The 18,367-nt window shown below is 34.6% G+C and overlaps 1 protein-coding gene across 1 annotated transcript; it reads right to left on the bottom strand.

Moving 5' to 3' along the window:
* Positions 1 to 2,355: 2,355 nt before the first annotated feature.
* RNF212 (ring finger protein 212) lies at positions 2,356 to 18,297 on the bottom strand. The gene is made up of 12 exons (XM_015862916.2): positions 17,590 to 18,297; positions 15,942 to 16,003; positions 12,984 to 13,058; positions 9,851 to 9,907; positions 7,489 to 7,547; positions 6,216 to 6,280; positions 6,048 to 6,117; positions 5,276 to 5,321; positions 4,633 to 4,696; positions 4,209 to 4,278; positions 3,226 to 3,422; positions 2,356 to 2,666 (listed from the first exon to the last, which is right to left on the bottom strand). The coding sequence occupies exons 1-12, from the start codon at positions 17,699 to 17,701 to the stop codon at positions 2,629 to 2,631; spliced, it is 915 nt and encodes a 304-aa protein (XP_015718402.1). The 5' UTR covers positions 17,702 to 18,297; the 3' UTR covers positions 2,356 to 2,628.
* Positions 18,298 to 18,367: the final 70 nt, after the last annotated feature.

The raw sequence follows: 18,367 nt of genomic DNA, 5'->3' as shown, positions 1-18,367 counted from the left end.
GGCACAATTGTAGAAAATTCTACTTGGCAAGTATCAGATATTATGTCTAACACACTAAGCTTTTGTCTACCACAGACTTCTTTTGTATTACTAAGCAATAAATAGACATGATGTTACCTTATATAGTATAAATATCACCTTGTGAAAAAGATAAGTGATGACTGTGAAATGAAGTTGAAGCTGGCAACGATAATGCAAACAAGAGGACAGCTTAAGCATCCATGGTGATCCTACTGCATGAATAATGTGATTCTGACTAGTAATAAAATCTTTTGTTCATACACACATAAAACACCCTTGTAGTGAAATATATACACTGCTGTGTTCTCTCCCACAAAACTGCAAAAGAAAAATTAGTGCTATCCTACAAGTTGAAGCCAGAAAGCTGCAGACAGAAAGACTGAAAAGAATTCATGGATCACTCTGTGTTTTTCAAAGCTATATACCACACTGTCTTCTCTCAGAAGTATTGAATAACTGCTGTGATGGTGCATTGACCCTATCCTGAGAAACTAGCACGCTGCCAAAGTACTCTGCTCCATTTCCCAGCATTAGGTCTTACTAATTTCTTCCTTCAGACCACCGTTGTAACTCCACCAGCATGACTGATCTCTGCTTCTATTATTTTTTATGAAGTTTCTGAATTACTGCTTTAACATTCAGTACAGTTTATTCAGTTCTGCTCATTTGTTTCATATTCAGATGCTTTTCTGATATTTTATCTTCAGCCTCAAACATCACTTTATTGCACCTCTTTGTACTATCTTTTGCTTTTCTGTATAAATCCCATAAAGCCAATATAGTACAATTTTTACTCCACTTACCCAAGAGTGGTAGAACTAAATCTGTTTAGAGGTAAGTTAGCACCCTCTGGTGTATCATTATTGCACTGCACATTTTCTTTAAGATAAACGAGGGTAAACTCATCACCAAAGCAATAAAAAATCAGTGAAGATGGAAACGTAGGAGATGAATATAGTGACTTTTGTGCTTACTGTCAGATGAAGGAAGCTGTTTTTGTTTTATACTTATATATATTTGTATTTTATTATTATTATTATTATTTTATATATACCTAATAACTTTATCAGTTTGTCTTTTTGAACATTTGTCCCAGATTTCTTGTTTCATCTGAACTGGGATGCCTTGAAAGTCACTCAATGGCATTTCAGTTTGACATGTACAGTTGTTTTTCACTGTGATCCTGGGTGATGACTCCACAGTGAGATAACATACAATAGAAAATTAAACAAATTAAAGAGATTATAAATAATAACTTCTAAGGGAATAAGACAAACAAATAGAAAGCTATTGGGGGACACTTATAGTGGAAGCTGGCAATTGTATTTTACTGGCCTCACTTTTTGAAGCTATTTTAGCTCATATTGAAGCAGAGAAGAATTGGAACGTACTTAGAAAATTTGATTACTCATTGTATGTCTATGCTGCTGTAAAATTAAGTCTTTCAAACAGAAAATTGCTTGAAAGGTAATTTAATTTGAACTCCCACTGAAAATTTTAGTTATAAGAACATTGAGAAGGAGATAATACACAAACTGTCCCATGGTAAAAAATTAAAGCAATTATGATTTAAGAACTTCACACTGAAAGAACTGAAATGTAAATCTGAAAATTGGTGAAGAAGCTCCTGGTCCAGGAGCAAAAATGAAAATCAACTTTGTCCTCTCTTTACTATTTTAAACTTTCTTTTAGGTCAAGCAAAATATTTTAACCCAAAAGAAGTTGTATCATTCACTTGGCAGACTTAGTCTCAAAGATATCCTTTAGTTTTCCTATTTTTTAAATAGGGCCAAAAACAAAACAAAAGGAGTGGTTTTGGTTATTCAGCCACAGTAAAATTTATCCAGACACACACGGTAATGGTGGGAATTTCAATGGAAGAGCTGGTAGTCTGGGACCTTCCAGTCAGAGCATTCATTCACTATTCTGTGAGAGGAAAGGTAGTCTCTGGCATGATACATCTCTTCAAACCAGTTCCTCCATTTCATTGCATTTTTGAGAAGACAGCATTGCTACCTAAATCAAATGGTAAGCTTCTTGGAATGTTTTGTAGACACTCCTTGATTAAAAGTTCAGAAGCGCCTACTAGACTGTAATATGCCTCCAATCATACCCCTTACAGCAGTGCAAATAAAAGGTGATCTAATGAATAAGAATCCAAATTTGGATTTTGGAATCAAATGTCTGTTTGATTTAATGTGTAACATTAAAATATTTTTTGGACTGGGGTTCATCTGTAGAGGCACAACTATTTAAAAACAGACTTCTGCTGCAGTTCACTGCATTTATAACAAGAAGAGCTCATTCAATATAAAAGCATTTTTGTCTTAGCACTTCGTTAATAAAGGTAATTTATTTTTACAGTTCTTACAATATATTTTAAGCCAACATACCTTTAAAAAGCCAGAATCTTTTGTGATCCTGCTTGAAGTTACTACAGATGTTAAATAGCAAGTTCAGCAATGCTTTACATACATTATTCACGCTGAATAATAGTTGTTTTATGCTACTTTGACATTTTATAGAAATTACAAACACTTTGATACCCAACAACAGTGCAAGGCTTTTCAAAATGCTTATTGAACAACATAAATCACTGACTTTCCCTTATCTTTCTGCTGTTTGTCCTCCAAAACTGGTTGTTCCTAGAATTAGAATACAAACAGAAATATTTTAGTAAGTCTAAAGAAAACTTGATTCATGTAAATCATTTGGGGAAGAAGGAAAGTAAAAATGATCAAAATCATAAACTATAAGATACATTTCAAGGAGAATTTTTCCAGTATTTTATGAACCTAAGTATGCTCCTTTTATTTACATAAAATATTTATCTCTCTAGCAACATGATTAGATTTGCCAAATTGTTTAGAATTGTTATTTTACTAGAAAACAATGTGGAAATGACCAAACTTCAACCTCTTTAAATATTATTCTGGGTAAAGCAAGATGCTTTGTTGCACTGAAGACTATGGATCATAAATATCAACATTTTTCACACATTACAGGTAGACTACTTTCAATTTTCAAATATAATTTTTATGTTGCATAATTTATTAATTAATCTTCTGCGTTAAATAAGTCATTCACAAGCTTATATTGTGCTGATTTTTTATTTTTATTATTATTATTTTATTTTATTTTATTTTATTTATTTATTTTTCAGGAAAAAGTGCTACCTGTTGTTATTTTCTTAGATATACTTGCCTAAATGTTGTCTTTGCAGAATTCCAGAGATGGTGATCGGAGGTCTTGTTACAGACGACCTTGGTGATGGTAATGTAAATTGATACAATGGAGGAGTTCTGAAATCAGTAGCAGACCATGATCCTCTCCTACTGCTTTGTGATCCAGATGGTGATCTAAGTGAACATCCATTATGTGGCAGTCCTATAGGTGTGGATCTATTAATGAAAATTATTAATGGATACAATTTGAGTTTGTTTTCATAAAACAAGAGACTTCAAAACCTTTTTAATTCATATTACTTGTATTTTAATAGAATATACAGTGTATTCTTGTATTTGTCTACAGATTCTTCATCAGCTTTTTAGATATATTTAATATTTATGCATTGTAAGAAGTAGAAGAAAACAAACTGTCTGATCCAAGAACCTGAGATGGAAAAGAAATATTCTATTTTGCATATATTTAAAATTTATGCTAAGGAGGCACATTGAGATTGATGATTGTAGACTACAAGACTATCTTCTTCTGTAACCATTTTGGATCTCTTCTATTGATTCTGATAGTTCTAAAAATAGAGATATTTTCGCTACTTAGATGAAAAATGTTGGAAGACCCATGATGCACCCAATGAAGATGTTTGGTTTAATCAGAGAATAACTGTTGTCTAGATACCACATTCACATTCTTGACTTTCAGAAGAGTTATAAAGCAGAGTGCTTGTTCCACTGCCTTAGCTGAAATTAACTACACTTTGTATAAAAGCATCATGACTTCAGATGTCCATGGGGAGAGGAACTCTGATTATCTCTGCACGCTTTTGAAGAAAGTAATTTCAAAATGCAATCTTCAAATAAAATAATCTTTTGCATAGGTGGCAGCTAGCTTAAACAGTAAGATGTAGAAAATAGCCTTTCAATGTACGGATTTATAAAGTCTAGGCAAGAGTCAAATTTCACTGTCTCAGAAGAGACTGTAACATCTTCAGAAGATTTTTTTATTACCTTGTAGATGCTACTGTACTTTGACTTGATGTTATTCCAGATGACTGAGAACTTCTGTAGGATACACTACCTGTAAGAATTATATTTTGTAAAACAGAGCCAATGTGAATTATCCTCTTTAAGTAGGATATCACTTTGGAAAACATGATTAATGCCTTAAATGCATTGTTTGGGACAAACTCATGATCAGTTTATTCAAGAATGACCCTAATATAATAATAGCCCTAAAAATAGTACTGGGAAAACTACTTCATTCATCATTTTTAACCATTTCCCATCTGCTGAATACAAGCTGATATGGTAAATTCTTTACACCTCAACATAATTCACGTTTTGACAGTGAATTGCTAATGCATCAATTTTAATTTTCTAATTCCCTTAAAGTGATACAATTTTTTCCATTAACAACTTTCTGTTTACATACCCATACGTCCATCTTGTGGTGGAGTTATAACTGATAATCTTGCTGGACCAGTCATTGTCTCAGGCTAAAAGAAAAATATATTATTAATTACAGCATAATAAGTACATTCATTATGAGTGTATTTTAAGCAAGAGTGTTACTGTTTTGAGGACTATAAACCTGAAGATATCTGCCACTCTCCACTCCCAGGCTTTTTCATGGCACTAAAATGCAAAATCTCAGAACTAAGTTACAGTTTTTAAACAGGCAAAGTTAACAATAATTTAAAAGCTGTCTGGTCACTGCTTGGGACAGCTGGCTCTAGGTGGCCCTGCTTGAGCAGGAGTTTGAAGAAGACAAATTCTAGAGGCCCACTCCAACCTCAGCTATTCTATGATTCTGTGATATGTGGAGAACAGAATTCTAGAAAAATAGTGTTGATGCTTATTTCTTTTTGATTCTGTTTTGGGGAAGTTCTGACTTCTACTAAACGTTAACCTTAGCTAAAATGAGTACAAATTGGTCTGAACTGGAGGCAGGATGGGGTGCTGAGGAGAAAGGAAGTTGGAGGAGTTGTGATCTTTCCTTTATAGTATTAACATGGTTGAAGAAATCGAAGAAGATGTGTATTTATAAATACATAGACACATATACAGAAACTTACTTTCCTCACCGGTGAAGGTACAGGATCAACCTCCATTGACTCCATTCTTACAATAAATGTCAAAAGAAGTATGATATTGCAATTTAAAATAGCACATTCTTTATAATGACTAAAATCATGTAAAATTTGACTAATAACACAAAAACAAAAAATGTAACACGTTATATATATGAGTGTGCTGGAACTGTTCCAAAGCTCACTATCAGCTGATACTGAGGTTGGTTTAGACATTTACCAATAAATTTGTTTCATATCACACTTATTTTTCACTTGTCTACACTACAAGGACATTTTGATTTATTTTATTTTTTTTTTAATGAATAAGTCATAAATAAAGATATCTTTTAGCTTGAGTGAAATGTATGTTCAATTTATTTAACATTTAATAGGCACTGAATGCCTTGCTGGAGTTCATTCTATCTAAATAACTACAATGTAAATATAGCTGTCTGTACGAGTCATTTATATATTCCCCTACAGTTGAAAGGCGGAATTCTCATTGCTCACCAATCAATCTGTCTGTACAGAGCATCTCTAGTATAAGGTGCATCATGCCATCTAGTGAGTACAAAGGCAATCTATAAAACTAGCTGTTATGTACTCTAGGATAGATATCCTCAGTTCCTTTGTACTAACTCAGTTTGCAGAAACAAACACAAAATAAATTAGAAAAGATACTCATTTTAAACTCACTCAAAAAGACATTGTTTTGGGTATAACATATGACAACATTGTCATTGTTTAGATTTTAAAATTAAGGATTTGCACCTACATTTCAGAAGTGGAAGGATTACTATGTTGAAGAGAATAAGAAGAAAATCCATTCGGTCTTCTTGAAGGCACTAAAGTTATTAAAGAATTTAAGAAATTTAACATTAGAATATTGCTATGCCCACTGAAACACATTTCACAGTTAATATTTTAAGCCAGTGCTTCTTACTGGAAAGTGGATTTCTGCTTGTACTGGCAAATGGCAGTTGAGTAGCTTGCTGAGGAGGTTTCATACTAAAAGTGGAAAAGAAACACAGATATAAACTGAAGGATTTATTTGATTATCTCATATTTCTAGCTGGTCAGTATCAAAGTACTTTATACATTAATAGCTGGTTTTCGCATGACACTATTTACCAGAAAGCAAAATATCTAGTACATTTGAGCAGCTATTAAGTTCATCTTTTCTATATAACATCTACATGAGTCACTGCATGCTCAGTAGTATAAATTTATGATCTTTAATGGGGTGAGATTGTATGGAGTAACATGGCAATTTCATCAAACAACGTATTAAAATATAACAAATTATGAACTGCAATTGTGCCAAAAAAACTTCATTTCCATGTATACATTTACCCAACTTTAAAAAATCCAAATTTCAAGGGAAACGTTGGCAGCTATGTAAAACTGATACTTTTGCCAATAATTGCACAAAGGAAGAACATGTCTGCTGGGCATATGAGGAGATCCCCTAGGTCACACTGTCTTGATAGAGTTCTGTGAGAATCCAAAATTCATTTAAGAACTCTGTAGTTGTTATAACCACGGTGCTAGTTACGTGATATGCAGAGAAGTATAAGGAGGCACTGGATAAAAATATACAAACTATGGTAATCAACCTAGCTTCCTTTATGGTGCTTTTCTTTCAGTTATATTACACCAAGGACTGTAAGAATGCATAACACGCTATTATTTGTATGTCAGAGTCAAAAGGAAATCTATACTAAAAATGAAAAATGAACACAAAGGTTAAAGTAATAAAGATAAACAGTGTTTTGCTATTAAATTGCTGTATTCATGAACTGTCTTATCAAGGCAAATTCAGGATCCTTATTCACTGATAATCATAAACATGACAAGATGGAGAAGGATTCCTTTGAAGAAGAGGAATCCATAGGGAGTAGAATATTTTAAATATACACAAAGGACTAAAAAGAAGACCAAGCCCGTCAAAGTATTTTTCAGAAGTTTTTGAAGATTTTTAGTGTAACCACTGATTTGAATTAAAAAATAAAACAATTTCTTCCTTATGGGCCTGAATAATATGGGGGAAAAAAAAATAAAAAAAAAAAAAATAAAAAAAATCTGATGACAGAAATCACTTTCCATTCATTTTGCAAAAACTACTGCTCCTCCATTTCTATAACATGAAATATAACATTACCTACCATAATCTGATTACAAATGACCATTTCCTTTTTCTGCATTAAACCTCTTACCATTGTATCTGATGTAGTTGTTGTCTTGCTTTCCTCAGAGATTCTTCCAGCTTTACTCTCTGTGACATAAAAATTTAAGCAAGCTGTCTTTGTATGATATACAGTTTCATTTTTATACTGCTAGCATTCCAAACTGTTGAAAGGTTGTGTTTTTGGTTTTAATCCTGAATTACCACTGCCATTCCAGATTTACTGTTAGATACAATGGGGCAAGTCTGTAGCTGTTACATGGACACAGTTACCCAGGCAGTCTTAAAAAAATAAACCACTTTTTAGCACCTACAGACTTAGTTTGATTATCATTTCTTAAGAAATATAATTCTGGATAAATGAACACTAAGACAGTCATCTAAAACAGTTTTCTCCTACTATTCTCTTTCCCATATCTGATATATACTCACTAAGGAACTTTCAAAAATTTAACAGCCCTTCCAGGTAACCAAGGAGGCCCCTGTTGAGTGGAGGTTAACAAATATTATTCCAATCTACAAGAAGGGCAGGAAGGAGAATCCGGAGAATTACAGGCTTGTTAGTCTGACCTCAGTCTCATGGTACTTGGTGAAGCGGATCACCTTGTGTGCTATCAGAGGGCACATGGGAGTGATCAGAAGAAGCCAGAATGAGTTTGAAAAAAAGGCAGGTATGTCTGAATAACCTGATCTCGTTCTCTGACAAGATAATCTGCTTGCACTGTCTTAGGTTATTCTCCTAGAGAATCTGGCTGCTCATGGCTTGGCCAGGTACATGAGGGGATTGAGTACACCCTTTAAGTGTGGGGATTCTAACAGATTAGGGTAGGAGTTTTGATCTGCTTGAAGGTAGGAAAGCTTTGTAGAAGGAACTGGATAGGCTGCATAGATGGGCTGTGTTCAATTACAGCCCCATGCAGCAGTAACGGCTAGGGGAAGAATAGTTGCCTGGAGAAAAAGGACCTGGGAATGTTGGTAGGCAGTTGAACACGAATCAGCAGTGTGCTAAGCTGGCCAAGCGCGGATGGCTTCAGAAACACTGAGGTTAGACTCTTTATTTGAGCCACTGTTGAGTATGCACTTTGAATATGCTGTTCAGTATTTGGCTTCTCATTACAAGAAGGATATGCAGTTGCTCAGGCATGGGTGTTCTCCAAACTAGATGATTCTATGATTCCATGATTCTAAAATTTAATTATACTAAAGTAATAGAGCAGTTAATATGGGATTACAAGAGGAAGATACCAATTACAGTATTTCCAAAACACCAAGTCCATAATTATTTTCATTCCTGATTCAAAATGTTTTCAGTTATTGGATGTATCTATATGTAGTAAGTTTATGTGAAGAGTATTTCTGATTGTGTTATCAATATGACAAAAAATTCTCCATTGAAGAATGTTATCAGCCAGTAGTGTTCAAAGAACATTATGTCAGCTCCCTATTATGTGTATCTTTAGAGTTTTTCATTACATAATCATATATTATTTTTATGGAGCACATTGAAATTTGTTCAATAGCCTCAATGTTGCGTATGTATTTTATCCTCAATTTCCTGTGTGACTTTAATTCTCCACTACTTCACACTATTTATATTTTCATTTGAAGATAAATTATAACTTCTCTTGTAACTTATCATGCTTCTTACAATAAGTTTTAAATTCCTTTAAAACATTTCCTCCTTTATCTTTACAAGATCACACTGTTTGTGGGAGGTATTACATGTTTTAACAGATGTGAAACTTAACAAAACATATTAAAGACAAAATCTGGATGTAGGAGCAGGATTTTACTACTTCTTATTTGTTTTCCCTAATTGAAGCTAGTTTTGATTAAGAGAGTGACCAGTAAAGATATCAAGAACAATATACCTGCCTCTCTCTAAAACTTATCATTTTAAAACCAAAATGCTTTGAAGAAGTTAAACAGCCTTTTGGTTTTCAGTATTTCTGGGTTCCAGAAGAATATGAGTGTTAGACTTCCAGGAATATTAACACCAATTGCCCACAGCACATATAACACACCTGCACTCTGGTATCTCTGAAACACGAAGGGCAACAAAGAAGCTTGTATCTAGATCATGAGAGCTGTTGGTTGCATGTGACAAGGGTGATGTACTAGAAACAAAGAAGGAGGAATGGCAGAGGAAGGTGGCAGGAAAGTGCACTTGTGTGATGTAACTGAGTTTTTCTGTCATTTCACACCTCGGGAACTTACAAAGGAAGTGTTGGCCTACCAGTAAGGACTGAAAGGAGACGATGAGACATGAAGGAGACTGAGACAGAAATGCTAATTATTCCAATAAATAGTGAATATATTTTCTAAAATGTAAGCAGAATAATAAGGCAGATAAATATAACCAACAAAAATAAGAAAATCACAATTAGATTTACCTTTTCTCTCTGGTATGCTAGCAAATGCTTACGATTTTTTTCTTGAAATTCTGATATCTAAAAGTAAAATTTGAGACAGTCATATCAAGCTTCAACTAATTATATTTATGTCACCTCACCCAAGAATGCATATTTTTCTCTATTTTAATAAGAATTTAACATATCCCTCATATAATTGTTTAAACCTCCTTCCAAAAAAATATGCCATGTCCAAAATGTTATTCAGATATAGAAATTCTTAGAAAGATTAATTTAGTACAACCTACCCTAGAACTGGCAGATTTACTTTGCTGAATTTGTACTTTTACACTGTTCAATAATAAGGTAGAGGAATTGGGAAGGCAGTTTACCTGTCTTGTTTCTTATTCATTAGTGCTAAGCAAATACATAAAAGTAATGGTAACATTAAAAGTAATGTGTCTTACTGGCAACTATAACTTGCCTTGTAGAACTATCTTGTTAATTAAAAAATAATTGTTAGCCATGCTATCAGGTAAGCACTTCATGCTGTGTCCAGATGAGGATCATAAACCATGACAATTAAAAATAAAGAGATGCAATCTAAGCAGGACAAGGATTTGCTGAACAAATTACAATAGGCAGAATCTCACTAATAAATCTTTCTTCTGATGTATTAACAGTAAGTAAATTTGCAGAAAATATGCATGGTGAGAGACAGCCAAGAAGAAATACTCAAAGATAAACCCCTAGTGGAGTATGTAACTGAAATTGTTACTTTGATTCACAATGCAAGAGCCTAGGAGGTTTCCATTGGATACTTATCAAAAGATGAGAAGTGTCTCCTGAAGAACTGATGAAAGAAACATTTAAAAGGGAACAATCAGAGTTCCTCATATTGAAATCCTAACTCTTAAAAGCTAATAAGTAGGCAAGTAAAAAAGTCAGATCATAGAATCACAGAATCTTTAGAGCTGGAAGGGAGTTTTAAAGGCCACCTAGTCCAATTCTTCTGCAACAAACAAGCAGGGATATCCACTGCCAGATCAAATTGTCCAGGGCCTGACAAGGGCCCCTGACCCTTAAAAGTCTCCAGGGACCTGGCATCCATATGTCTGGGCAAGCTGTTCTGATGCCTCATCACCTTCACTGTAAAAGACCTTTTACATAAATCTAACCTTCTTTAAGATTGAAAAAATTTCCCCTTGTTCTATCACAAGTGACCCTGCTAAATAGTCTGTCCCCTTCTTTCCTGCAGCTCTTCTTTAGATATTGAAAAGCTGCTATCAGGTCACCTCAGAGCATTCTCCAAATTTTTGGTTAAAAAACAATAGGCAGCAGCATTATTTCAGGGTCAACTTGTGTGATGATACTGTATCCTAAGTCTTCTTAACCTCTCAGAAAGGATATAGTAGCTCTGGAAACAATTCAGATAAATTAGAGGCATTTAATAGCAGCAATACAAAGAATGACTGAATAGATTATGAGTCTTCATTGCTGGAAAAGAGATAGCTGAAGAAAGGGTATGCTAGCAGTCTAAAACTAATGAATATCACAGAGTACAGGGGAGCTGTTGCTTTTCCTCTTCCACAGAATGCAAGAAATCTAATGATAGCAAGAAATCAGATAGCAAGACAAAATGTGCAAAAAAAGGAAATAGTCATCACATTATGTACAACTTGCAGACCTTCTATTATGTGATAGATGCAAAGTGTGCAGAAAACTACTTGATGATTACAAGAAGAAAAACTTTTGAAATCGATGGCACTATCCCTACTGTGAGAAATCCTTGTGCCATAAGCTGCTTGACAGTAGGAGCCTGTTCTGAAGACAAATCACTACATAGGAGCCTTGTTCCCACATGCTTTCCTAAGTACCTGCTCTTGTGATTAATTACTAGGTTATAAAAGGTTTTGCTTGAACACAGAACAAGTTTATATTATGTCCTTTGATGACAGTGGAAATTCTGACCAATTCTTGATGTTTTCCAGATTTTACATGGCCATTTATTTCCTATAAAGTTATCTCAAACTACCAAATTAACACCATAAACTTTCAAGATCACACCCCCTCATTTCCTTTCTTTGGCACATTACAGAAGTTTGCATTCAGATGTGACTGATAATACAGACCTCTGGATTTGTTAAGTTTACAGAACAACTACTTGTCATTCTATACGGTGTGCCTGACATGACAGAGGAAGGCTTCTTTTTTGCCTTGTGTCAACCATACATTTCAGGAAGAGAATTGCTATGGAAAAAGATCAAGCTCAATTTTGGAAAAGTTTGTGAAGTACAGCAAATCTATAATCTCTGTTGTTAAGTAGGAGATCTCTAAGATGAAGAGAACAGTTGATTTTTCCCTTCATTAATCTTCCCTTTATTAATTTTCTACTGGATCAGTAAGCTCACTACAAGATCAAACGTGTACTGGCACAAAACAAACAATGGAAGTTGCAGGTCAGTGCAGGGAGTATGCATGACTTTTACAGTATAACCTAGAGTGGCTGAAGCTGCCAATGAAATGTTCCTTAAGAGACAAATAGGAGAAGCCTCAAAGAGATGGAGAAGATGAGAAGGCAGTGGGAGCTAAAATATATTTGCTTAACCTAAAAAGTAATAGAAGTTCATGGAGCAGAAACTGAGACTGAAGGAAGGGGTCCAGTCAGACCAGAGTATGGGGTTCTTTTAGCACTTTTTAGTAATTATATTGTTCTTATTTTAATAAATCTAGCTTTTGAGATCAGGGATGTTTTCTAAAGAAGCTTACTCTGCTAAAGAAAAAAGTTATAAAACAAGGCAACATTCAGTTCAAATCTGTTGCCAGCCTAGGTTTTTACTGTGTAACTGCATATTACTAAAATTAATGTACATTATCTGGGCCTGTTGAAGATTCTGGAAGATTTAATTTTTCATTTCATGGCATTGAAAGTGATTTTACATCATTGAAATAATCAGAACTAGTGGTCTGCAAAGAGAGTTTGAAAACATAAGCAAAGGACATGATAAACAATTTATGCTTTCTTAAGAACTTTAAAACTGTGAAATTAAAGAAACAAGGAGAGTAACAGTCAAACAACACAAGGCATTCATTCATGTATTTTTCCTGCTTTCAAAAAGAGCAGTAAAAGTTTCTAATTATTTTATACAATTACAAAGTTTTAAGGGTGATTCACCTGTGTTATTTCTTTTGAATATTTCTTGCACAGTGTGTCTATTCCCATGAACAGTGACTGAATTTCAGGACTTGTCTAGAAAGAAAATAAAGTATAGCAAGGTTAGTACACTTTTCTTGCAAGATCTATTATGCAAAGCATTTTATGAAGTGTTCCTTGAACTGAATAATGTAGATTGCAGATAAATAAAAAATGGACAGATCATGAGTAGAATAATACAGAAACTGAAAACAAGCCCACTTTTATCTACTGTCTATATTAAATATCTAGAAGGCTCTGTGCTTTTGTCTATCTGCATTGCTCACATACTTATTGTAACAAAGGCAGAAAAAACTTCCAGAGGACATAAGAAAGTACGAACAAAATATATCCCCAAAACAATTACACTAACCAGTGATAAAGTTTAACATAGTACTATGTTAAAATATTACCTAGTGGCAACAATCACAGTTCTAGTTCCTTCACCTGAGAACCTTGTGTGATTTCTAGCGTAACTGCAAATAGCTTTTCAAAGCGAAAAATCTAGGCTAAATAAATAAATAAAACATCTACTTTTAAACTGGGAGCAAAAACCTCAAATTGCTGCAGATTTTTATCTTTTGTTCTCCATGTTCTGATATCTGCTACAGCCATGTCCTGTATCGCAATCCAGATGAGCAGAGCCGGCATGCGCACACTGTTACTCTGCAGTTACAGTTACACTGTGCATGTGGCTGCCAAATGCACTTCTGCTTACTGATAAGATGAACTTGCATTTCTCTCAACAGGGGAACTAAACTGATGTTCCTTGCTTTCCCCAGCTACCAATTTTCAAAGAACAGATGGGGGGAAATAAAAGGTATTTGTATAGATACAAAATATGGTTTAGTGGTTTGCTGTAGCTACGGTAATGGGATGACAATTGGACTAGATGATCTTGTAGGTCCTTTTCAAACTTGTGATTCTGTGATTGATTCTATGATCTTCTGCACTTTGAATTTGTTTGACATTAGCCAAAGCATTCAACAAGTGAACAGACAGAGAAAGAAAAAAGCTGGTAGATCAATAGTATAGTCTAACCTATCTAAGGCATAAGAGTAAATAATAAACTATCAAGACGAAGTATCAGTGAAAATATATTTGAAGTCTTTAGAGGGGACGGCTCTAGAAATTTATTTGGAGTTCTAGCAAAGCGACAACTTTAGTTTGAGCCTCTGTTTGATCCTGAAAGAAATAAAAATAAGCCTTGTTGCTGTTTTATGAACTCTTTTAAATGAAGGTCTGTAGAAAACATTTTACTTGTTGCATCGAGTAGTAGCAGATGTTGGCAAGATATTCTGAAATAATGAACAGTGAGATTTTATGTTATGGGAAAGAGCAAGAGGGTACCATAGGAGGAAAGCAAAATGCGACTGGCATGCACTGATGTAAAGATAAAAATATTTAATGTATGGATGTTGATTACATCAATATACAATTTAATGAGGAGTGTTAACACATTTACAGGACTTCCTACTCATTGGGAATGCCATAGAATCAAGCATAGAAAGGTTTCCAGGTATATTTCCACTCAGGTTCCTAAATTACAGAGCCATAAGACTTTTTTTCTATGCATCTTTAATTAACATTCCAATCATTTTATCTGTTCTTAATCAAGACTAAGTAATCATCATTAATGTCTTCTTTTACAGAATATGGTAATTTGCCTCCTTTCTGTCCTCCGGAGCAATGGCAGGTTCTAATGAAACATCTAATCTTGCTGTTAGTATCACAACCACTGCATTTTTTAAATTCCTTCAGTATATTTAAATTACATTATCAAGTTGAAATGCTGCAATTTAACACAGATCTAACACAGAATTTAGCTTTGTTTAGAGAAAGGGTCTGGACAAGATGACCTCCAGAGTCCTCTAACAACCTAAATTATTCTGTGACTGAAATTGATAATAAAACTTTCATCTTAGTAAGCTGATAAAGAAGGTTTATTAAAACACCTCCTTTAGAGATCCTCTGAGTTTCTTCTCTGGTTTATTTGATTGTGGTGTTCATTGTTCTTTTTAATCATATTGGCATTTGACTCTTGCTGCAGTGGTTTATGTTTTGGTAGCATTGTCCTCTTCAGGTTTCAGTTTTTATGTGTCAGATCAATTTTAAACACATATAGAGAAATCATGCTTTTCTCTAAGGTCAACTCTTTTTGGTTAGTCCCAAATTTTCCTCTAGTTCACATGCATTATTGCCTTATAGCTTTATATGACTGCTGTTTTAACTGTATTGAATGCCTTGAGTGTTTTCTTCTACACTTCCCAGGCAGTCTCATCTCTCTGCCAGGTGTCACTCTAGGAAAATATAAATATTTTCAAAGCCCCTTTATGAAATCAGCTAAGTAGAAGATGGTTCTTGGAGAAACATCTTCTGGTTCCATGGGAGAAACGGGAAAATTAAACATTTCTAATGATTGCTTAGGAAAGAAAACTAAAAGCTATTCATTGCCTAATGAATAACTCTCATCAATAGTCCATATCATTTAATAATCACAGGGTCATGAGGAAAAAAAGCTTATGACAAAATGAGGAGAAAAAGACCAATACACTCAAAAACACTGATGGGCCAGATGCAAATTTTCTTGAGTCCATGACACAGATTAATTCATTACAGCCCACTTTCTTTGATGTGCAAGTATTTTCCATGTTTTGAAAGATCACTGATGTTACAAAGTAGCCAGTCACATTTCTTGAAAATGCCTGATTTACAGCGTGATAGAATCAGGGCACCTAAAAAGTCTACATAAACTTTTCTTTGAATATCTGTAAAACTAAAAGCAGTATAGTGCAAAAGAATTCAAGGCTACCAAGCTACCATCAATAGTTATTCATGTCACAGTTGGCAAACAGAAGGGAGTATTTTGTAATGCAAATAATTTAGCTGTTAAACAAACCAAGGATTAATGTGATATAATAGTTCTAAAGCTCCATTTACCTCTTTTGAAAGGAATACTGTACGACAAGGAGTTCTGCAGATCAAACATTCATCTTTTTTGCCTGTAAGGTAAAGACACACTTAAAATATACATCAAATGGAATAGATATTGTATACAATTTTAATATAATTTGTTGCCTAAACTTGTATTTTGAACTTTCAGAAGGAATGTGAAGGCTATATAAGAAATTCAAATAAACAAGAATAAAGACTTCGAGTCTGCAACACTGTACACACAATTGCATGTGAATGTCATCAGGTCTTAATCCTGCAAATAAGTATTCATGTAAATGATTTTATGAATATCATTAGTGTCACTGAATGCAGGTGACTTTTAGTCCCTTTGATTTAAACAGGACTACTTGCCTGGTTTAATTAAGTGCATGCATAAGTGCACCAATGAATTAGAACCAACCAGATATATGACTGTTCAGTTTCAGGTTTAGTCTTGCTCTCTAGATAAAATATATGAAACCTTAACTTCAAAGAATTAGTAATTTCTCCATGTTCTTTTCTGTGAAAAAATTAATCACCTTTTAAATCCCTTTCTAAAACTTTATTACTTTTTAAATGTCTCTTTGATTATTTGCAAATGTATTAGCAACTACCTCTAGTAAATGCATATGACTGCAATAAATCTGATAATTTTATTAGATGCTCTCTGTCTAAGAGTTCTAAAGATCAATGTCCTTAAGCATCTCTAAAGAGGATAACATTTCATTATCATTACTATTGAGTTCACGAAAAATAAATAGTATCTCAGAGACTTTTTTTTGCTAAATTATAATAACAATAGAAAGAGAACCCATGATGCATGTTCTATCAGCCAGTGTTATATTTATATCCTCTCTCCTCTACAGCAACAATGCAGAATCTTCTAGGCAAAGACTTGTTTTTAATTATGAAACAAAAATGTATCACATTTTCTGCTACACTTACTAAAAGTAAGGCATCTATTAAGACCTCAAAGAGAAAAAACATTAATGTTTGTCTGCTGTTTTTTTCTTTTGAAAAAAGGAGCTTCTCTATTCCCTTGTAACTTTTCCAGAGATCCTCATGGGAGAACATCACAGGATTCCCAGAATACGTCTCAGAAAATGAGTGTAAGACATAAGAGCTTCAAACCATCACCTACAATTCCCCTGACTCTTCTGAAATTTATGTAGCATTTCACTGATAATATTCAGGTTTAAACTGTCCTTAGACTAGTCGCAAAATCTATCCTGGAAGTACCAGTCCTTTGCTTTACAAACTGTTCTCTCACTAATGAAGAAGCATGCCCTTACCAAAATAAGACAGAGGAGATTCTTATTTTATTTTGTCATTATTATTATTATTATTTATTTTGTTTTGTTTTTCTACTGCAGGCATGGATCATAAGCACCTGGGCTCAGTTTTTGTTTAGGTGCCTAAGGCTTGTTCTCAAAGTCCAGCCATATTCATATGGAGGCCTTCACAGGCTGCTTTTGCAAATTAAAGTTAATCAGTGGCAACAATTGTAAAGGTTTACCAATTACAGGAGGTCAACAAAATGAAAGACCTTTGTTTTTTTTCCACAGTGAGTGGGCAATGCTTATAGGGAAGGTAAATGTGTGTGCACCAGCACTGCCTGCCTGGAGCAGAAGGCCAGGCCTGTGGCAGCCATTACCTTTTTGGAGGCAGAGCTCACAGATGACATGGCCACAGCTGGTGAAGATAAACCGTGGAGAGGACTTACGGGGCTCACAGAAGCAGGAGTTGCAAAATACTCGAATGGCCATGGGGTGGAGAGGCAGGAGAGGCCGGAGGGAGCCTGAAGGTGAGGCAGGCACCCACCCTGCTGCATGCGGTCTACAGGCCTGCCTCTGTCACATCTGCCTGTCTCGAGCCCTGAGCTGGGAGATGACTTTAACCCTTCTCCACCCTCTGTGGAGAGCAGGGGGAAGAAGGATTTAACCCTCACTCCAAAAATAATGGGGTCTTTACAGCCACTTGCCACCAAACCTGAGAGGGTGCCCACCCTGTCTGTGAGGCTTCTTCTTTCCACAGGTGACAGAGCCTCAGTGGGGCTCTGTGTGGGAGCTTCGCCATGAGCGCTCCTCACAGACAGCATAGGAACCTTAAAAAGTCTGCTGAGTGAGTTCTGACATGGTGCTTGCCCTTGGTTTAAAAGCATTTAAAGTTGCATTTTAAGTGAGATGATTTATATTTAGTGTCGGGGTGTATTTAGGAGCCTTACACTAAATATCAGCCAAAGTCTGACCCTGTTGTTAAGCTTTCTTCTTCAAATTCACATACCATATAGCTGTAATTCGTGTTTCTTCTTTCCCAAAACCAAACATTTTATTACAAGATATATTGTAAATGGGCACTCTATAAAACCAATTTTAATTACACATATTTGTCATTTCAAGTCACAGTTTCTGAGATATGGGAAATTTTAAATA

This window comes from Coturnix japonica, chromosome 4 (assembly GCF_001577835.2).
Source record: "Coturnix japonica isolate 7356 chromosome 4, Coturnix japonica 2.1, whole genome shotgun sequence".
In the NCBI taxonomy this organism is placed as follows: domain Eukaryota; kingdom Metazoa; phylum Chordata; class Aves; order Galliformes; family Phasianidae; genus Coturnix; species Coturnix japonica.
This window is presented reverse-complemented; position numbering and strand designations above follow the sequence as displayed.